General features: G+C 40.2%; 1 protein-coding gene across 2 annotated transcripts in view; it reads right to left on the bottom strand.

Annotated features, from left to right (window-relative positions):
* The window catches only part of WNT3A (Wnt family member 3A), a 109,678-nt gene extending 104,860 nt beyond the window's left edge, over positions 1-4,818 (bottom strand). For both annotated transcript variants that reach the window (XM_040431695.1, XM_040431694.1), the window contains exon 1: positions 3,732-4,818. Coding sequence is in view for 1 of the 2 variants with exons in the window: in XM_040431694.1 (XP_040287628.1) it covers positions 3,732-3,802 (71 nt within the window). In the remaining variant the exon portion in view is untranslated. The remainder of the gene's footprint in view (positions 1-3,731) is intronic.
* Between the last annotated feature and the right edge of the window lie 19,715 nt (positions 4,819-24,533).

The following is a 24,533-nucleotide window of genomic DNA, read 5'->3' as shown; positions in this document are numbered from 1 at the left end:
TGCCCGATCAGCCCGCCGTACATGTACAGCACTGGTCGTTAAGGGGTTAATTACATTTATAATTGACAATTTCCAATGAGTTTTAACCATTTAATGACTTTCTGTCTTTGTCCAGAACCATAGAAAAGACAGTTCGGACACACGAATGTCTGAATGTGCAGATTTTTCCAACACTACAAGCTCTTGGGTTTTCTCAGGTTCATTTACCCAGATTTTTTCTAAAAACGTATTTAAAATATTAAAATGGAAACAAGTCCTAAAACAAAGGAAACCTGAAAGAATAGAAACCATCTGCCTGTGTGTGAGATAGAAGGAAACGACCCACAATTAATCTTATTTTTAGTATCTCATTTATTCCTTCAAAAAATAAAAAATTTAAAAATTTTTTTCCCTGTAAAAATAGGTCAGAAAAGTTACATTTAAAAAAACTGCTTTCATAAAGAAAGTTTTTTTTTCTTTTTCTTTTTGCCCTGTAGGTGAACAGCAGGGACTTGAGAGTGCGGAGGTGACAGGGAATATTTATGTGGGTTTCGGTGGAATGTCTTCCCCTGTCAGCTCCAGGAATGCATCAATGCTTTGTAATTATAAGCTGTATAATAACTGTGAATTAAACATTGCTCATTATGGATTACAGGCCAGGTGTTCCTTCTGCCTGTCTTATCAAGAGCACATTTGCATTTTATGACCTTCTAATTGAAATGAATTCTGTCTTGCAGACATACCTGAGATGCCTGTGAGACAAGGAACCTCACCCAATGGTGACACTGAGAGCACAGCCACCCCATGTACCCTTCACCCCACCTGCAAATCCCATACAAGGGCCTCCCAGGTGAAGCAGGACTGATACTCATAGGCGATGGGCTGCAGTGCACCACCCTGGGCACACAGTGATCGGGAGGGGGTTATTAGTGGAGTATTACCCCTGGCAGGTGACTTGTGACTTGTCACACAATCTCCATGCTGCAGTGCACTGTAGCTCCCCTCTTCCTCGGCTCTTGCCCGGTCAGGCCCCATTAGCTGACTTTATAATTACAGATGAGGCTTGTGCTGCAGTGAAGATCTTCTGTCCAAACATCTCACCACATACCAGGACCCTGCGCTGCTTCCCACAGGTACATACCTGGTCAGACATATCTCCCTGCAGCTCCTCAGGCAAAGAAAGAGAAGAGGGAGCACCTGCCCTTACTGAGAGGTGCTAAGTGTATGGTATTGGCTCTGAACCCTCAAATCCCTAACCCTAAAATATAATCATCTTATTACGCCTTAGATCTTAATGGCTCTTTCTATAAAGGAAACCCTAATAGATCCCTAACAAAGGGGGGCCACAGGGCGTCCTAATAAAACCTGCACAATGTCTCATAAAGCAAGAATTCTCAGCTGGGAGCTTCAACCTATATATAAAAGCATCAAGAGCAGATCCAAGTGATCACTGAGTACAGACCAGGAGAGGAGCAGATCCCTAGTGATCACTGAGTACAGACCAGGAGAGGAGCAGATCCCTAGTGATCACTGAGTACAGACCAAGAGACCAGCAGATCCCTAGTGATCACTGAGTACAGACCAAGAGAGGAACAGATCACCAGTGATCACTGAGTACAGACCAAGAGAGGAGCAGATCCCCAGTGATCACTGAGTACAGACCAGAAGACGAGCAGATCCACAGTGATCACTGAGTACAGACCAAGAGACCAGCAGATCCCCAGTGATTACTGAGTACAGACCAAGAGACCAGCAGATCCCCAGTGATCACTGAGTACAGACCAAGAGACCAGCAGATCCCCAGTGATTACTGAGTACAGACCAAGAGACCAGCAGATCCCCAGTGATTACTGAGTACAGACCAAGAGATCAGCAGATCCCCAGTGATCACTGAGTACAGACCAAGAGACCAGCAGATCCTCAGTGGTCACTGAGTACAGACGAAGAGAGGAGCAGATCCCTAGTGATCACTGAGTACAGACCAAGAGAGGAACAGATCACCAGTGATCACTGAGTACAGACCAAGAGAAGAGAAGATCCCCAGTGATCACTGAGTACAGACCAAGAGAGGAGCAGATCCCTAGTGATCACTGAGTACAGACCAAGAGAGGAACAGATCACCAGTGATCACTGAGCACAGACCAAGAGAAGAGCAGATCCCCAGTGATCACTGAGTACAGACCAAGAGAGGAGCAGATCCCCAGTGATCACTGAGTACAGACCAAGAGACCAGCAGATCCCCAGTGATCACTGAGTACAGACCAAGAGACCAGCAGATCCCCAGTGATCACTGAGTACAGACCAAGAAACCAGCAGATCCCCAGTGATCACTGAGTACAGACCAAGAGACGAGCAGATCACCAGTGATCACTGAGTACAGACCAGGAGATGAGCAGATCCCCAGTGATCACTGAGTACAGACCAAGAAACCAGCAGTTCCCCAGTGATCACTGAGTACAGACCAAGAGACGAGCAGATCACCAGTGATCACTTAGTACAGACCAGGAGATGAGCAGATCACCAGTGATCACTGAGTACAGAACAAGAGACAAGCAGATCCCCAGTGATCACTGAGTACAGACCAGGAGATGAGCAGATCCCCAGTGATTACTGAGTACAGACCAGGAGAACGAGCAGACCCCCAGTGATCACTGAGTACAGACCAGGAGAACGAGCAGACCCCCAGTGATCACTGAATACAGACCAAGAGACCAGCAGATCCCCAGTGATCACTGAGTACAGACCAAGAGACCAGCAGATCCCCAGTGATCACTGAGTACAGACTAGGAGACGAGCAGATCCCCAGTGATCACTGAGTACATACCAAGAGACGAGCAGATCCCCAGTGATCACTGAGTACAGACCAAGAGACCAGCAGACCCTCAGTGATCACTGAGTACAGACCAGAAGACGAGCAGATCCCCAGTGATCACTGAGTACAGACCAAGAGATCAGCAGATCCCCAGTGATCACTGAGTACAGACCAAGAGATCAGCAGATCCCGAGTGATCACTGAGTACAGACCAAGAGACCAGCAGATCCTCAGTGATCACTGAGTACAGACTAGGAGACGAGCAGATCCCCAGTGATCACTGAGTACAGACCAGGAGACGAGCAGACCCCAGTGATCACTGACTACAAACATTAGAGATGAGCAGATCCCCCTGATCCACAGTGATCTCCTACAACAACCCAAACATAAGAGATGAGCAGATCCCCCTGATCCACAGTGATCTCCTACAACAACCCAAACATAAGAGATGAGCAGATCCCCCTGACCCACCAGTGATCTCCTACAACAAGCTAAACATAGGAGACCAGCAGAGGTCACCAGACGGCCACAACCGAAGGAGCTAAATATACAATGTAACAAATCATAAGAAACACTGAAAACAATATCATAATAAATACCGATACATTATATAAACACCCACATCCTTAGATCTGTGTGCACACACCCCTATACCAGGCACAGTCTAGCCTCTGCAGTGCAGGGTTCAGGCTGCCCAGTCTTGTCTTTCCTGATTTTATGTTTCTCCCTCACAGCAAAAATTAAAAAAAAAAAAAAAAAAAAGTTTTGCGAGTTTTTGTTGTTTTCTTCTGTTGACTGCAAAAGAGCAAATCCTGGACAACTCCTACCATCTCTACGTTATCTGTATGAGGCTGGGGCCCCCAAATGCTGAGCTGCCCCCCCATCACATCATAACACTCAATGATAATACTACTTATAATGCATTCAGTGGGGCACTTACCACCAGATTGGATAGGTTGTCAGAACCTGGCGAAGTCCACAGAGAAACAGCAAATATCCAAATGAGAACATTGTCCAGAAGAAAGGAAGCGAAGTTCAGATTATTCTCTGGCAAATTATATATATATATTTTTAAAAAAAACTATCCAGAAAAATATCCAGAAAGTGAGAACCCCAAAGTGTGGAGCAGACAGAGCCCGATCTTCCTCCTGTACTGGGCACTGCAGGTAGGTGGGCAGGAGTCCGACTTTTCTCCTGTACTGGGCACTGCAGTAGGTGGGCAGGAGTCAGACTCTTCTGTGCTAGGTGCTGAAGGCAGGTGAGTAGGAGCCTGGCTCTACCTTAATTTGGGTGTTGCAAGTAAGTAGGTAACAGCTTGTCCTGGGTGTAGGTGGGTAGTTACCTTGCTCACCTCTAGTACTGAGAAGGATTTGGTGTAGGAACCAGGCTCTCCTCTTGTTCTGGGTGCTGCAAGTCAGTAGGAATCTGGTTTTCCTCTTGTATTGGGCAGGTGGGCAGAAGCCTGGCTCCACCTTGTCCTGGGTACTGTAGGTTGGCAGGACCTTGGTTCTTCTCTTGTCCTGGACAGGAAGGCAGATACCTAGTTCTTCCCTTATTCTGTTTGCAGTAGGAGCCTAGCTCCTCTGGTTCTGGGTGCTGCTGATGGGCAGGAGCCTGGCTCTAATCTTGTATTGGGTGCTGCCAGTGGGCAGGAGCTTGGCTCCCCTCTGGTTCTGGGTCCTGCAGGTAGGCAGCAGCCTACCTCTCCTCTGGTCCTGGATGCTGCAGGTGGGCAGGAGTCTGGCTCTCCTAGTGTCCTGGGTGCTGCAGGTGGGCAGGAGCCTGGCTTCCCTCTTGTCCTGTGTGCTGCAGGTGGGCAGGAGCTTGGCTCTCCTCTTGTCCTGGGTGCTGCAGGTGGGCAGGAGCCTGGCTCTCCTCTTGTCCTGGGTGCTGCAGGTGGGCAGGAGCTTGGCTCTCCTAGTGTCCTGGGTGCTGCAGGTGGGCAGGAGCCTGGCTCTCCTCTTGTCCTGGGTGGTGCAGGTGGGCAGGAGCTTGGCTCTCCTAGTGTCCTGGGTGCTGCAGGCTGCACTGAGCTCACACTCTGGAGAACACACCACAAGCAAATATTAAAAAGAAGAAACTTTGGAGCAGACTCCTTCCCTGCAAGGACCCAATCAGCAGCTCTTGCCAAGGGGGAATTGTGATGACACTGCTGCTGCTCTGTCAGTCAGGGAGGAATGAGCTAATTGCCAGGAGATAGTCATGTTGGCCCACAAACCCCTCCACTGCTGCTGCTCCACTGCTGTCCTTCACAAGAGGGGCAAGAATTAAGGCACATTAAATAGACCAGGGGACCCCTGGGGTTCATGTAGCTATAACAACCTCACTCCCAGGGCAGGCAGAGGGGGGAGAATGAGCCTGCTTCTCTATTCACTGCCAGATCTGCTGCTCCTTCACTCACTGCACTTCATTTACTGCAGGAAGACCTGTCCCGGAGGTGTGAACAGCGCACAGAGGAGTATACATAGATATAGTGCATGGTATCATGAGATACAGAAAGAAATGATATAGTACAGTAGTGTACACATATACTGCAGCATAATACACATATATACAGTAATATACACACATATAGTACAGTTTTATATATTTACAGTCCAGTTCCATTATTAATAATTCCGACTCTCAATGTCAGAAGCGTGTAGGTCATAAAGGGAGTTATGTGTGCTGAACTGGCTATATAAGATGTGTAATAGGCTGTCTGCACACATATCTCTCGGTGGGTATATATAGTGTGTGATAGGCTGTCTGCACACATATTCCTCAGTGGGTAAATAAGGTGTGATAGGCTGTCTGCACACATATCCCTCGGTGGGTATATATAGTGTGTGATAGGCTTTCTGCACACATATCCCTCGGTGGGTAAATAAGGTGTGATAGGCTGTCTGCACACATATCCCTTGGTGGGTATATAAGGTGTGTGAAAGGCTGTCTGCACACATATCCCTCAGTGGGTATATATAGTGTGTGATAGGCTGTCTGCACACATATCCCTCGGTGGGTATATGAGGTGTGATAGGCTGTCTGCACACATATCCCTCGGTGGGTATACTGTATAAGGTGTGTGATAGTCTGTCTGCACACATATCCCTCAGTGGGTATATATAGTGTGTGATAGGCTGTCTGCACACATATCCCTCAGTGGGTATATAAGGTGTGTGATAGGGTGTCTGCACATATATCCCTCGGTGGGTATATAAGGTGTGATAGGCTGTCTGCACACATCCCTCGGTGGGTAAATAAGGTGTGTGATAGGCTGTCTGCACACATATCCCTCAGTGGGTATATAAGGTGTGTGATAGGCTGTCTGCACACATATCCCTCAGTGGGTATATAAGGTGTGTGATAGGCTGTCTGCACACATATCCCTCGGTGGGTATATAAGGTGTGATAGGCTGTCTGCACACATATCCCTCAGTGGGTATATAAGGTGTGTGATAGGCTGTCTGCACACATATCCCTCGGTGGGTAAATAAGGTGTGATAGGCTGTCTGCACACATATCCCTTGGTGGGTATATAAGGTGTGTGAAAGGCTGTCTGCACACATATCCCTCAGTGGGTATATATAGTGTGTGATAGGCTGTCTGCACACATATCCCTCGGTGGGTATATGAGGTGTGATAGGCTGTCTGCACACATATCCCTTGGTGGGTATACTGTATAAGGTGTGTGATAGTCTGTCTGCACACATATCCCTCAGTGGGTATATATAGTGTGTGATAGGCTGTCTGCACACATATCCCTCAGTGGGTATATAAGGTGTGTGATAGGGTGTCTGCACATATATCCCTCGGTGGGTATATAAGGTGTGATAGGCTGTCTGCACACATCCCTCGGTGGGTAAATAAGGTGTGTGATAGGCTGTCTGCACACATATCCCTCAGTGGGTATATAAGGTGTGTGATAGGCTGTCTGCACACATATCCCTCAGTGGGTATATAAGGTGTGTGATAGGCTGTCTGCACACATATCCCTCGGTGGGTATATAAGGTGTGATAGGCTGTCTGCACACATATCCCTCAGTGGGTATATAAGGTGTGTGATAGGCTGTCTGCACACATATCCCTCGGTGGGTATATAAGATGTGTGATAGGCTGTCTGCACACATATCCCTCGGTGGGTATATAAGGTGTGATAGGCTGTCTGCACACATATCCCTAGGTGGGTATATAAGGTCTGATAGGCTGTCTGCACACATATCCCTCAGTGGGTATATAAGGGGTGTGATAGGCTGTCTGCACACATATCCCTAGGTGGTATATAAGGTGTGATAGGCTTTCTGCACACATATACCTCAGTGGGTATATAAGGTGTAATAGGCTGTCTGCACAAATAACCCTAGGTGGGTATAAAAGGTGTGATAGGCTGTCTGCACACATATCCCTAGATGGGTATATAAGGTGTGATAGGCTGTCTGCACACATATCCCTCAGGGAGTATATAAGGTGTGATAGGCTGTCTGCACACATATTCCTCGGTGGGTATATAAAGTGTGATAGGCTGTCTGCACACATATCCCTTGGTTGGTATATAAGGTGTGATAGGCTGTCTGCACACATATCCCTCGGTGGGTATATAAGTTGTGATAGGCTGTCTGCACACATATCCCTTGGTGGGTATATAAGGTGTGTGATAGTGTCATGGACGTACTGAGTCATACGGATGTCTCTGCGACAGTGGGTGACAGAAGATCTGTGAGACTGGCCACACATGCTTTTATCTGACAGGTTTCCTTGTAGATCAATAGATGTCTGTGTTGTTTCTGATACTGGCCACACCTCTATCCTCCAGGTATTGCTATTGTGGTCATTTAACTTTCTTTATTTATAGTTGCTTCGCCCACAATGCTGTGCGGTTTATAGCTTCAGTGTGGTCTGCTGGTGTTTGGTTTTTGGCTGAGTTCCTGTTGCTGCCATAGCTACTGAAAAGTTAAGTGTTTCCTTTCCCTTTTTCATTTTGTTTTGGTTTATCTGTGAGTTGTTTTCCCCCTGCCCTTTGTTGTAGGCCTGAGGGAGACTCCTGGTCGTCCTTCATTTCTGGAGAAACAGGTAGTCTCAGTCCTGTCACTATCGGCAGGGTCTTATAGGGGGAGTTAGGACTCTAGGTACTCCTGCTTATGAACTCACTTACCTTTGGGGTCTGTTCATACTGATAGCCAGTCAGGACTGTGACTAGGGATTTGACTAGGAGGTATCCTTCTTTCTTCCCTTGCTTTCATGCCTTGTTCCCTCTCCTTCTTCGTCCGGTGTGGTGTCTACCTTCTACACACGGGCGACAGATAGGCTGTCTGCACACATATCCCTCATGGGTATATAAGGGGTGTGATAGGCTGTCTACACACATATCCCCCTTGGTGAGTATATAAGGGGTGTGATAGGCTGTCTGCACACATATCTCTTGGTGGGTATATGAAGGGTGTGATAGGCTGTCTGCACACATATCCCTCGGTGGGTATATAAGGTGTGGTAGGCTGTCTGCACACATATCCCTCGGTGGGTATATAAGGTGTGTGATAGGCTGTCTGCACACATATCCGTCAGTGGGTATATAAGGTGAGATAGGCTGTCTGCACACATATCCCACGGTGGGTATATAAGGTGTGTGATAGGCTGTCTGCACACATATCCGTCAGTGGGTATATAAGGTGAGATAGGCTGTCTGCACACATATCCCTCGGTGGGTATATAAGGTGTGTGATAGGCTGTCTGCACACATATCCCTCGGTGGGTATATAAGGTGTGTGATAGGCTGTCTGCACACATATCCCTCGGTGGGTATATAAGGTGTGTGATAGGCTGTCTGCACACATATCCCTCGGTGGGTATATAAGGTGTGTGATAGGCTGTCTGCACACATATCCGTCAGTGGGTATATAAGGTGAGATAGGCTGTCTGCACATATATCCCTTGGTTGGTATATAAGGAGTGTGATAGGCTGTCTGCACACATATCCTTCGGTGGGTATATAAGGTGTGATAGGCTGTCTGCACACATATCCCTCGGTGGGTATATAAGGTGTGTGATAGGCTGTCTGCACACATATCCGTCAGTGGGTATATAAGGTGAGATAGGCTGTCTGCACACATATCCCTCGGTGGGTATATAAGGTGTGTGATAGGCTGTCTGCACACATATCCCTCGGTAGGTATATAAGGTGAGATAGGCTGTCTGCACACATATCCCTCGGTGGGTATATAAGTTGAGATAGGCTGTCTGCACACATATCCCTCGGTGGGTATATAAGTTGAGATAGGCTGTCTGCACACATATCCCTCGGTGGGTATATAAGGTGTGTGATAGGCTGTCTGCACACATATCCCTCGGTGGGTATATAAGGTGTGATAGGCTGTCTGCACACATATCCCTCTGTGGGTATATAAGGTGTGTGATAGGCTGTCTGCACACATATCCCTCTGTGGGTATATAAGGTGTGTGATAGGCTGTCTGCACACATATCCCTCGGTGGGTATATAAGGTGTGTGATAGGCTGTCTGCACACATATCCCTCGGTGGGGCGAACTAAGAGGCAACCAGACGTGTCTACTACGTTTGGGGCTCCGGAGTAGAAAGATGGTCACTGTGCTTTTTCTATCCATGCTGCTTTGGCAGAAAAGGCTTCAATTTTGTCAGCAGTATCGGAATTGGACTTCTGTTGATTGGTAAAGGGTTGACTCAACATGTTTTCTGCTTCACGGAACTGATGGACGTTGGGTGTGAAACAAGGGACATCAGAGAAAAAACACCCTGCAGCCATTGCTGGAAGAACACAAGCTGATGGGGGCAGCGTTATGATATGGGAAAGGTTTTCGTGGCATTCACTGGGCCACTCATTATTGTGAAAGGTACTCTCAACCGATTTGGGTGTGAATCCATCTTTGCAGATACTCCCATACATGGCGATTGTCTTCCCTGGGGCAGATTGGATATTCCAGCGAGACAATGCGACATGTCACGTGACTAGAAATGTCCGACGTATGTTGGAAGAGCATGACCAAGACTTCCAAGTTATACTCTGGCCCCCTAATTCTGTGGGACCACCTCAATTGTTGTGCTCGCTCTATGGATCCTCCCCATGCCCCCTCCAGCAGCTGTGGGACCACCTTCATGGTCGTGTTTCCTCTATAGATCCCCCCCACACTCCTCAAGCATCTGTGGGACAACTTCAATGGTCGTGTTCTCTCTATGGCCCCCCCTACGCCCCCTCCAGTAGCTGTGGGACCACCTCAATTGTTGTGCTCGCTCTATGGATCCTCCCCATGCCCACTCTAGCAGCTGTGGGACCACCTTCATGGTCGTGTTTGCTCTATAGATCCCCCCCCACTCCTCAAGCATCTGTGGGACAACCTCAATGGTCATGTTCTCTCTATGGCCCCCCCCTACGCCCCCTCCAGTAGCCGTGGGACCACCCTAATGGTTGTGCTCGCTCTATGGATCCTCCCCATGCCCCCTCCAGCAGCTGTGGGACCACCTTCATGGTCGTGTTTGCTCTATAGATCCCCCCCCACTCCTCAAGCATCTGTGGGACAACCTCAATGGTCATGTTCTCTCTATGGCCCCCCCTACGCCCCCTCCAGTAGCTGTGGGACCACGCTAATGGTTGTGTTCGCTTTATGGATACTCTACTATGCCCCCTCCAGCATCTTTGGAACCACCTTGATGGTTGTGTTCTTTCTATGAATCCTCCCCACGTACCTCCAGCATCTGTGGGACCATCTCAATGGTCGTGTTCTCTCTATGGATTCCCCCCATTCACCTCCAGCAGCTGTGGGACCACCTCAATGGTTGTGTTCTCTCTATGGATCCCCCCATCCCCCTTCAGCATCTGTGGGACCACCTTGACGGTCATGTTCTCTCTATGGATTCCCCCCATTCACCTCCAGCAGCTGTGGGACCACCTCGACAGTCGTGTTCTCTCTATGGATCCCTCCCATTCCCCTCCAGAAGCTGTAGGACCACCTTTATGGTCGTGTTTGCTCTTTGGATCTCCCCCACACTCCTCCAGCAGCTGTAGGACCATCTTGATGGTCGTGTTCTCTCTATGGATCCCCCCATTCACCTCCAGCATCTGTGGGACCACCTCGACAGTCGTGTTCTCTCTATGGATCCCCCCCATTCACCTCCAGCAGCTGTGGGACCACCTCAATGGTATTGTTCTCTCAATGGATCCCTCCCATTCACCTCCAGCAGCTGTGGGACCACCTTTATGGTCGTGTTTGCTCTTTGGATCTCCCCCACACTCCTCCAGCAGCTGTAAGACCATCTTGATGGTCGTGTTCTCTCTATGGATCCCCCCCATTCACCTCCAGCAGTTGTGGGACCACCTTAATGGTCGTATTTGCTCTTTGGATCACCTCCACGCCCCATCAGCATTTGTGGAACCACCTCGATTGTGGTGTTCTCTCTATGGATCCCCCCCCATAACCCTCCAGCAGTTGTGGGATGCACTGCAGTTACCATGACACCAGATACTTTACCAACCTACTTTATTGAGTCACCCCAGCCCCTCTAGCTGCTGTCCGTGCTGAGTATGGTGGTTACTCTGGAGATTAGTTAATGTTCATTATAATGTGTTTCGACCGTGTATAATAGACAGGCAGGAAGTATATAGTACAGTATTATATACACATATACAGTGCAGTGTTATATAGACATATAGGGGGTCATTTATGAAATCAGATGCGTCAGTTTTGTGGTATAAAAAAGTTGCAAGTTAGGGAAACTGCGACATTTTCGGGGCATTTTGTGATCCTTGCCACTTTTCTATGTTTAAGAGCTAATGGTGAGATTAGACCTGGATTATGGCTCATTTACTATGTGTGACTTGCAAAAGTCGCAGCCCACGCCAGGCCACGCCAGGCCACCTAAAGGTGTAAACCACATTGCACTCACGCCACATAAATAAATAAGGTGCACCAGTTCAGAGATTGGGTCAGGAACACAAAAAAAAAGCCAGGTTTAAAGGTGACATGACCCCCATATTGTACAGTCCTGGAAAAAGGTTTTGAAACTGACCCAAGTTTTGGTTTCCACGCATCTTGCTGCTTCAGTGTTTTTGGATCTTTTAGTCATGTTTCTATGGTAACTAATGGACAATTATGAGCATTTCATAAGTTTAAGGATATATTCACATGGCCAGGAATCTGCATTAGGCCTCATGTAAACGGCCGTTGCCCGGCCGTGCCCATATTGCAGCCCACACGGATATGGAATGGAGGCAGGGAGCCCCATGGAAACACTGCTTCTGTGGGGTTTCTCTCCGTGCCTCTGCGCCGCCAAAAAATTTGAACGGTGCGGACGGAGCATGGACCCATTCAAATTGATGTTGCCTGAGCATTGGGGACCACAAATTGTGGTCCCCAATGCACGGTACGGCCGAATGAGGCCTAATGCTGATACCGTGTGCACCCCATTCTTTTCTCAGGCCCTATTGTCGAAGACTAAGGGAGTCATTTGTAAGACAGACGTTTTAGCCCCTGAGCTGGCGGTAGATTCACCACAGTTATGTAAAGGCGCCGGCCTCTACATAACTACGTCATACCCAGCGCCAGTCCAAATTTAAGACAGCTTCCTTGCTGGCTTAAATTCAGGCCATTTTCTAAGCCTAAAACAGGAGTATAAAATGAATGAGACAGGCCGCCCCCCCCCCCCCCTCCTTTCCTGCTCACAGCACGCCCACTTTTTTAGACCTGGAATGATAACCTTTGCGCCGCAATCTGAACCAGAAATACACCTAATATAGATGTTTTTCTGATTATAAATGACCCTCTAAATATTTCCAGTGTTGACCCTTTTATCTGCTGGATACCAGTTTCTGGCCCAAATCCTGATTACTGACAACCTGTTATTACTTAATCAGTGCTTGGAGTTGATCACAATTTCTGGGTTTTTGTTTGTCCATCTGCGTTTTGAGGATCAAGAACAGGTTCTCTATAGATTGAGGACCTGTTGGGTTTCTTGGTCATGAACCCAAAATTTCAATGTTTTGTTCAGCGAGGGACTTGATTTTTAGTTTTGCCTTGTGACATGGTCTCTATCCTGCAGGAAAAGCATTTGTTAGTCACCAAATTGCTCCAAGGTTGGGAAAAGTCACTTCTGGATGGTTGGAAGAAGTTGCTCTTGGATGGTCAGGAGAAGTAGCTCCTGGATGGTTGGGAGAAGTTGCCCCTGGATAGTTGGGAGAAGTTGCTCCTGGATGTTTGGGAGAAGTTGATCCTGGATGGTCAGGAGAAGTTGTTTTTGGATGGTCAGGAGAAGTTGTTTTTGGATGGTCAGGAGAACGTTACTCTTGGAAGATGTTTTGATCCCATTCTTTATTCAGGGCAGTGTTCTTAGGCAAAATTGTGAGCCCACTCCCTTGCATGAGAAGAATCCCACACATGAATGGACCCAAGATGATTTACTGATGGCATGACACAGGACATGTGTCAGAAGACTTTTCTTCTCCAGACAAATTTTTTTCTAGATGTCCCAAACAGTCTGAAGGGGGTTTCATCAGAGAAGATATCTTCCCCCCAGTCATCTGCAGTCCAGTCCCTGTACTTCTTGCAGGATGTCTGTCTGTCCTTGATGTTTTTTTTGGAGAGTAATGGCTTCTATGCTGCCCTTCTTGACAACAGGCCATCCTCCAGAAGCCTTCTCCTCACTATGTGTGTAGATGCCCTCACACTGCTTGCTGCCATTCCTGAGCAGGCTCTGCACTGGGGGAGACCCAATCTCCTAGATAAATCCTTTATAGGAGTCATTCCTAACACTTTCTCCAGAGCTAACGAGAAGATCACGGAAGATTTGTCAGCATCTCATTTTGTGACTGGGCTGAAAAGAGGTGGAAATGGAGTTTTTGTGATGAAGTAAATTTTCATAGCAAGAGAGGACTTTCCAATTAACTGCAATTCATTCTCATCAGCCTTCATAACAATATAGAAATAAAGAAACTTCACATGTAAAAAAATAAAGGAGAGCACATCATAGGTAATACCGTACATACAATCGAAGGAAAGAAAGAGCATATACAGTGCAGTATTATATATACAGTGCAGAATTATATATATACAGTGCAGTATTATATATATACAGTGCAGAATTATATATATACAGAGCAGTATTATATATACAGAGCAGTATTATATATACAGAGCAGTATTATATATACAGTGCAGAATTATATATATACAGAGCAATATTATATATACAGTGCAGTATTATATATACAGTGCAGAATTATATATACAGTGCAGTAATATATATACAGAGCAGTATTATATATACAGAGCAGTAATATATATACAGAGCAGTATTATATATATACAGTGCAGTATTATATATACAGTGCAGAATTATATATATACAGAGCAGTAATATATATACAGAGCAGTATTATATATATACAGTGCAGTATTATATATACAGTGCAGAATTATATATATACAGAGCAGTAATATATATACAGAGCAGTATTATATATATACAGAGCAGTAATATATATACAGAGCAGTATTATATATACAGAGCAGTATTATATATATACAGAGCAGTATTATATATACAGTGCAGTATTATATATACAGTGCAGAATTATATATATACAGAGCAGTAATATATATACAGAGCAGTATTATATATACAGTGCAGTATTATATATACAGTGCAGTATTATATATATACAGAGCAGTATTATATATACAGTGCAGAATTATATATATACAGAGCAGTAATATATATACAGAGCAGTATTATATATACAGAGCAGTATTATATATATACAGAGCAGTAATATATATACAGAGCAGTATTATATATACAGTGCAGTATTATATATATACAGAGCAGTATTATATATACAGTGCAGTATTATATATACAGTGCAGAATTATATATATACAGAGCAGTAATATATATACAGAGCAGTATTATATATACAGAGCAGTATTATATATACAGTGCAGAATTATATATATACAGAGCAGTAATATATATACAGAGCAGTATTATATATACAGTGCAGTATTATATATACAGTGCAGTATTATATATACGGTGCAGAGCGGTATTATATATACAGAGCAGTAATATATATACAGAGCAGTATTATATATACAGAGCAGTATTATATATACAGTGCAGTATTATATATATACAGAGCAGTATTATATATACAGAGCAGTATTATATATACAGATCAGTATTATATATACAGTGCAGTATTATATATACAGTGCAGTATTATATATATACAGAGCAGTAATATATATACAGAGCAGTATTATATATACAGTGCAGTATTATATATATACAGAGCAGTATTATATATACAGTGCAGTATTATATATATACAGAGCAGTATTATATATACAGAGCAGTATTATATATACAGTGCAGTATTATATATATACAGTGCAGTATTATATATACAGAGCAGTATTATATATATACAGAGCAGTATTATATATACAGAGCAGTATTATATATACAGTGCAGTATTATATATATACAGAGCAGTATTATATATACAGTGCAGTATTATATATATACAGAGCAGTATTATATATACAGAGCAGTATTATATATACAGTGCAGTATTATATATATACAGTGCAGTATTATATATACAGAGCAGTATTATATATATACAGAGCAGTATTATATATACAGAGCAGTATTATATATACAGTGCAGTATTATATATATACAGAGCAGTATTATATATACAGAGCAGTATTATATATATACAGAGCAGTATTATATATACAGTGCAGTATTATATATACAGAGCAGTATTATATATACAGTGCAGTATTATATATATACACAGAGCAGTATTAAATATACAGTGCAGTATTATATATACAGTGCAGTATTATATATACAGAGCAGTATTATATATACAGTGCAGTATTATATATATACAGAGCAGTATTATATATACAGTGCAGTATTATATATATACAGAGCAGTATTATATATACAGTGCAGTATTATATATATACAGAGCAATATTATATATACAGTGCAGTATTATATATATACAGAGCAGTATTATATATACAGTGCAGTATTATATATACAGTGCAGTATTATATATATATACAGAGCAGTATTATATATACAGTGCAGTATTATATATATACAGAGCAGTATTATATATACAGTGCAGTATTATATATATACAGAGCAGTATTATATATACAGTGCAGTATTATATATACAGAGCAGTATTAAATATACAGTGCAGTATTATATATATATACAGAGCAGTATTATATATACAGTGCAGTATTATATATACAGAGCAGTATTATATATACAGTGCAGTATTATATATATATATACAGAGCAGTATTATATATACAGAGCAGTATTATATATACAGTGCAGTATTATATATACAGAGCAGTATTATATATACAGAGCAGTATTATATATACAGTGCAGTATTATATATATATATACAGAGCAGTATTATATATACAGTGCAGTATTATATATATACAGAGCAATATTATATATACAGTGCAGTATTATATATATACACAGAGCAGTATTATATATACAGTGCAGTATTATATATACAGTGCAGTATTATATATACAGAGCAGTATTATATATATACAGAGCAGTATTATATATACAGAGCAGTATTATATATACAGTGCAGTATTATATATATACAGAGCAGTATTATATATACAGTGCAGTATTATATATACAGAGCAGTATTATATATACAGTGCAGTATTATATATATACAGTGCAGTATTATATATACAGAGCAGTATTATATATACAGTGCAGTATTATATATACAGAGCAGTATTATATATACAGTGCAGTATTATATATACAGAGCAGTATTATATATACAGTGCAGTATTATATATACAGAGCAGTATTATATATACAGAGCAGTATTATATATACAGTGCAGTAATATATATATACAGAGCAGTATTATATATACAGTGCAGTATTATATATATACAGTGCAGTATTATATATACATATACAGAGCGGTATTATATATACAGAGCAGTATTATATATATATATACAGTGCAGTATTATATATACATATACAGAGCAGTATTATATATACAGTGCAGTATTATATATATACAGAGCAGTATTATATATACAGAGCAGTATTATATATACATATACAGAGCGGTATTATATATACAGAGCAGTATTATATATACAGTGCAGTATTATATATATATATATATATATATACAGTGCAGTATTATATATACAGAGCAGTATTATATATACAGTGCAGTATTATATATATACAGTGCAGTATTATATATACAGAGCAGTATTATATATATACAGAGCAGTATTATATATACAGAGCAGTATTATATATATATATACAGAGCAGTATTATATATACAGTGCAGTATTATATATATACAGAGCAGTATTATATATACAGAGCAGTATTATATATACATATACAGAGCGGTATTATATATACAGAGCAGTATTATATATACAGTGCAGTATTATATATACAGAGCAGTATTATATATACAGTGCAGTATTATATATATATACAGTGCAGTATTATATATAAAGAGCAGTATTATATATATACAGAGCAGTATTATATATACAGAGCAGTATTATATATATACAGAGCAATATTATATATACAGAGCAGTATTATATATACATATACAGAGCGGTATTATATATACAGAGCAGTATTATATATACAGAGCAGTATTATATATACATATACAGAGCGGTATTATATATACAGTGCAGTATTATATATATATACAGAGCAGTATTATATATACAGTGCAGTATTATATATACAGAGCAGTATTAAATATACAGAGCAGTATTATATATACAGTGCAGTATATATATATACAGTGCAGTATTATATATACAGAGCAGTATTATATATATACCGAGCAGTATTATATATACAGAGCAGTATTATATATACATATACAGAGCAGTATTATATATATACAGAGCAGTATTATATATACAGAGCAGTATTATATATACATATACAGAGCGGTATTATATATACAGTGCAGTATTATATATATACAGAGCAGTATTATATATACAGAGCAGTATTATATATATACAGAGCAGTATTATATATACAGAGCAGTATTATATATACAGAGCAGTATTATATATATACAGAGCAGTATTATATATACAGTGCAGTATTATATATATACAGGGCAGTATTATACATATACAGAGCAATATTATATATACAGTGCAGTATTATATACATACAGTGCAGTATTATATATACAGTGCAGTATTATATATACAGTGCAGTATTATATATATACAGTGCAGTATTATATATACAGAGCAGTATTATATATATACAGAGCAGTATTATATATACAGAGCAGTATTATATATACATATACAGATCAGTATTATATATACAGTGCAGTATTATATATATATACAGTGCAGTATTATATATACAGAGCAGTATTATATATACAATGCAGTATTATATATATACAGTGCAGTATTATATATACAGTGCTGTATTATATATATACAGAGCAGTATTATATATACAGAGCAGTATTATATATATACAGAGCAGTATTATATATACAGTGCAGTATTATATATACAATGCAGTATTATATATATGCAGTGCAGTATTATATATACAGAGCAGTATTATATATATACAGAGCAGTATTATATATACAGTGCAGTATTATATATACAATGCAGTATTATATATATACAGTGCAGTATTATATATACAGAGCAGTATTATATATATACAGAGCAGTATTATATATACAGAGCAGTATTATATATACATATACAGAGCGGTATTAGATATACAGTGCAGTATTATATATATACAGAGCAGTATTATATATACATATACAGAGCGGTATTATATATAGAGAGCAGTATTATATATACAGTGCAGTATTATATATACAGAGCAGTATTATATATACAGTGCAGTATTATATATATACAGAGCAGTATTAAATATACAGTGCAGTATTATATATATATACAGTGCAGTATTATATATACAGATCAGTATTATATATATACAGAGCAGTATTATATATACAGAGCAGTATTATATATATACACAGAGCAGTATTATATATACAGAGCAGTATTATACATATACAGAGCAATATTATATATACAGTGCAGTATTATATATATACAGTGCAGTATTATATATATACAGTGCAGTATTATATACAGGGAGTGCAGAATTATTAGGCAAGTTGTATTTTTGAGGATTCATTTTATTATTGAACAACAACCATGTTCTCAATGAACCCAAAAAACTCATTAATATCAAAGCTGAATATTTTTGGAAGTAGTTTTTAGTTTGTTTTTAGTTTTAGCTATTTTAGGGGGATATCTGTGTGTGCAGGTGACTATTACTGTGCATAATTATTAGGCAACTTAACAAAAAACAAATATATACCCATTTCAATTATTTATTTTTACCAGTGAAACCAATATAACATCTCAACATTCACAAATATACATTTCTGACATTCAAAAACAAAACAAAAACAAATCAGTGACCAATATAGCCACCTTTCTTTGCAAGGACACTCAAAAGCCTGCCATCCATGGATTCTGTCAGTGTTTTGATCTGTTCACCATCAACATTGCGTGCAGCAGCAACCACAGCCTCCCAGACACTGTTCAGAGAGGTGTACTGTTTTCCCTCCTTGTAAATCTCACATTTGATGATGGACCACAGGTTCTCAATGGGGTTCAGATCAGGTGAACAAGGAGGCCATGTCATTAGATTTTCTTCTTTTATACCCTTTCTTGCCAGCCACGCTGTGGAGTACTTGGACGCGTGTGATGGAGCATTGTCCTGCATGAAAATCATGTTTTTCTTGAAGGATGCAGACTTCTTCCTGTACCACTGCTTGAAGAAGGTGTCTTCCAGAAACTGGCAGTAGGACTGGGAGTTGAGCTTGACTCCATCCTCAACCCGAAAAGGCCCCAGAAGCTCATCTTTGATGATACCAGCCCAAACCAGTACTCCACCTCCACCTTGCTGGCATCTGAGTTGGACTGGAGCTCTCTGCCCTTTACCAATCCAGCCACGGGCCCATCCATCTGGCCCATCAAGACTCACTCTCATTTCATCAGTCCATAAAACCTTAGAAAAATCAGTCTTGAGATATTTCTTGGCCCAGTCTTGACGTTTCAGCTTGTGTGTCTTGTTCAGTGGTGGTCGTCTTTCAGCCTTTCTTACCTTGGCCATGTCTCTGAGTATTACACAGCTTGTGCTTTTGGGCACTCCAGTGATGTTGCAGCTCTGAAATATGGCCAAACTGGTGGCAAGTGGCATCTTGGCAGCTGCACGCTTGACTTTTCTCAGTTCATGGGCAGTTATTTTGCGCCTTGGTTTTTCCACACGCTTCTTGCGACCCTGTTGACTATTTTGAATGAAACGCTTGATTGTGCGATGATCACGCTTCAGAAGCTTTGCAATTTTAAGAGTGCTGCATCCCTCTGCAAGATATCTCACTATTTTTGACTTTTCTGAGCCTGTCAAGTCCTTCTTTTGACCCATTTTGCCAAAGGAAAGGAAGTTGCCTAATAATTATGCACACCTAATATAGGGTGTTGATGTCATTAGACCACACCCCTTCTCATTACAGAGATGCACATCACCTAATATGCTTAATTGGTAGTAGGCTTTCGAGCCTATACAGCTTGGAGTAAGACAACATGCATAAAGAGGATGATGTGGTCAAAATACTCATTTGCCTAATAATTCTGCGCACAGTGTATATACAGTGCAGTATTATATATACAGTGCAGTATTATATATATACAGTGCAGTATTATATATACAGAGCAGTATTATATATATACAGAGCGGTATTATATATACAGTGCAGTATTATATATATACAGAGCAGTATTATATATACAGAGCAGTATTATATATACAATGCAGTATTATATATATATACAGTGCAGTATTATATATACAGAGCAGTATTATATATACAGAGCAGTATTATATATACACATATACAGAGCGGTATTATATATACAGTGCAGTATTATATATATACAGAGCAGTATTATATATACAGAGCAGTATTATATATACAATGCAGTATTATATATATATACAGTGCAGTATTATATATACAGAGCAGTATTATATATATACAGAGCAGTATTATATATACAGAGCAGTATTATATATATACAGAGCAATATTATATATACAGAGCAGTATTATATATATACAGAGCAGTATTATATATACAGAGCAGTATTATATATACAGTGCAGTATTATATATATACAGAGCAGTATTATATATATACAGTGCAGTATTATATATACAGAGCAGTATTATATATATACAGAGCAGTATTATATATACAGAGCAGTATTATATATACATATACAGAGCGGTATTATATATACAGTGCAGTATTATATATATACAGAGCAGTATTATATATACAGAGCAGTATTATATATATACAGTGCAGTATTATATATACAGAGCAGTATTATATATATACAGAGCAGTATTATATATACAGAGCAGTATTATATATACATATACAGAGCGGTATTATATATACAGTGCAGTATTATATATATACAGAGCAGTATTATATATACAGTGCAGTATTATATATATACAGTGCAGTATTATATATATACAGTGCAGTATTATATATACATATACAGTACAGTATAGTATATACATATACAGTGCAGTATTATATATACATATACAGTACAGTATAGTATATACATATACAGTGCAGTATTATATATACATATACAGTACAGTATAGTATATACATATACAGTGCAGTATTATATATACAGAGCAGTATTATATATATACAGTGCAGTATTATATATACAGAGCAGTATTATATATATACAGAGCAGTATTATATATACAGAGCAGTATTATATATACATATACAGAGCGGTATTATATATACAGTGCAGTATTATATATATACAGAGCAGTATTATATATACAGTGCAGTATTATATATATACAGTGCAGTATTATATATATACAGTGCAGTATTATATATACATATACAGTACAGTATAGTATATACATATACAGTGCAGTATTATATATACATATACAGTACAGTATAGTATATACATATACAGTGCAGTATTATATACTGTAAATATATAGATACTATATATACAGTGCAAAGGGAAAAAATAGTAGTAAGGCAGCTTTTACCTGCGGTAGTTGAATCACCTGTTGTGCACGGATATACATACACCTGGATGCAGTAAAGTCCAGAAAATAGTGAAGAAAAATCCGGCTCAGTTCAGGGGAAGTATATAACTTTATTCCAGCGTAATAAAATCCGTGTACAAGTGTACAAATGTAAATCGACGCGTTTCAGACCTCTTGGATATGTGGGTCCTTCCTCGTGACAAGCATGCAGTACACTATATACTTATATCGTACAGTCTTATACGCACATATACGGTGCAGATTATACACATGTACATTACAGTGTTATATACACATATAGCGTTATATAGTACAGCATTATACACACATATACAATGCAGTATTATACACATATGAAGTGAATTATTAAAACAATATATAGTACAGTATTGCATACATTACATTAATATACATATAAAGTACATTATTAAATACCCAAACCCAATACAGTGCAGTATTATACATATATTACAGTTTTATACACATATATTTAATACAGTATTATATATACAGTACAGACCAAAAGTTTGGACACACCTTCTCATTCAAAGAGTTTTCTTTATTTTCATGACTATGAAAATTGTAGATTCACACATAATACTGCACTGTATATATAATACTGCTCTGTATATGTATATATAATACTGCACTGTATATATAATACTGCACTGTATATATAATACTGCACTGTATATATAATACTGCTCTGTATATATAATACTGCACTGTATATATAATACGGCTCTGTATATATAATACTGCACTGTATATATAATACTGCACTGTATATATAATACTGCTCTGTATATATAATACTGCACTGTATATATAATACTGCACTGTATATATAATACTGCTCTGTATATGCTCTTTCTTTTCTTGCCATAATACAAATTCTAACAGTCTATTCAGTAGGACTATCAGCTGTGTATCCACCTGACTTCTCCTCAACGCCACTGATGGTCCCAACCCCATTTATAAGGCAAGAAATCCCACTTATTAAACCTGACAGGGCACACCTGTGAAGTGAAGACCATTTCAGGGGACTACCTCTTGAAGCTCATCAAGAGAATGCCAAGAGTGTGCAAAGCAGTAATCAAAGCAAAAGGTGGCTACTTTGAAGAACCTAGAATATGACATATTTTCAGTTGTTTCACACTTGTTTGTTATGTATATAATTCCACATGTGTTAATTCATAGTTTTGATGCCTTCATAGTCATGAAAATAAAGAAAACTCTTTGAATGAGAAGGTGTGTCCAAACTGCAGGGTCTGTACTGTATATATTACAGTTTTATACACATATATTTAATACAGTATTATACATATATAGTGAAGTATTATACACATGGGTTTCTTTTTGTCAGCCTCTTTCTTTCCTGTCCTCTATTTCTCTCTCCCTTATGTCTTGTCTGTTTCACTCTCTTTCTCTATTTTAATTTCTTTCTTTCTCATTTCCTTCCTTTCTCTTCTTCCTTCCTCTCTTTCCTTTCTACCTTCCTTCTTCCCTTCCTTCCTCCCTTCCTCTCCTTCCTTCCTTTTTACCTTCCTTCCTCTCCTTTTTGTCTTCCTTCCTTCCTTCTTCTCCTTTCTTCCTTACTTTCTTCCTCTTCTTAATTCCTCCCTTCCTTCCTTCCTCCCTTCCTTCCTTCCTTTCACTCTCTCCTCTCTCCTTCCTTAATTCCTTCCTCTCCTTGCTTCCTCTCTTTCCTTCCTTTCTCTACTTCCTTTCTTCCTCTTCTTCCTTTCCTTCCTTCCATTCTTCCTTTCTTCCTATCCTTCCTTCCTCTCTCTCTCCTTCCTCTCTCTTTCCTTAATTCCTTCCTCTCTTTCCTTCCTTTCTCTACTTCCTTCCTTCCTTTCTTCCTTCCTATCCTTCCTTCCTTCCTATCCTTCCTTCCTATCCTTCCTTCCTTCCTTCCTTCCTCTCTCCTTCCTCTCTACTTCCTTAATTCCTTCCTCTCCTTCCTTCCTTCCTTCCTCTCTTTCCTTCCTTTCTCTACTTCCTTTCTTCCTCTTCTTCCTTTCCTTCATTCCTTCCATTCTTCCTTCTTCTCTCCTTCCTTAATTCCTTCCTCTCCTTCCTTCCTCTCTTTCCTTCCTTTCTCTACTTCCTTCCTTCCTTCCATTCTTCCTTTCTTCCTCTCCTTCCTTCCTCTCTTTCTTTATATATTCTTCTCTCCATATTTGTTTTACTAGAGGTCATGTTACAATAGCGCCACCAGCTGTGAAATTTAATTAAGACAGAAAATTGGTCTTTCAGTTGAAGTAACTTCAGATTCATTTGTACTAGTCTTCCTATATACATCCTACTAGGGATGCAGCGTAATCTTCTTCAGTTTCCCGCAGGCTGTAGTTTCCCTATTCCGCACTGTAGGATGGCTGAAGGTGGAGGAGGGAGAAGCAGCTGCAGATTCTTTCGCTGTGTGTCTGTGAGAGAGGAGAGGAATGCCGCTGCAGATTTTATATCTCTGCTTCTATAAAGC

The sequence above is a fragment of the Bufo bufo genome, chromosome 5 (genome assembly GCF_905171765.1).
Source record: "Bufo bufo chromosome 5, aBufBuf1.1, whole genome shotgun sequence".
Classification (NCBI taxonomy): domain Eukaryota; kingdom Metazoa; phylum Chordata; class Amphibia; order Anura; family Bufonidae; genus Bufo; species Bufo bufo.
The sequence above is the reverse complement of the archived record's forward strand: the minus strand, read 5'-3'. Positions and strand labels throughout refer to the sequence as shown.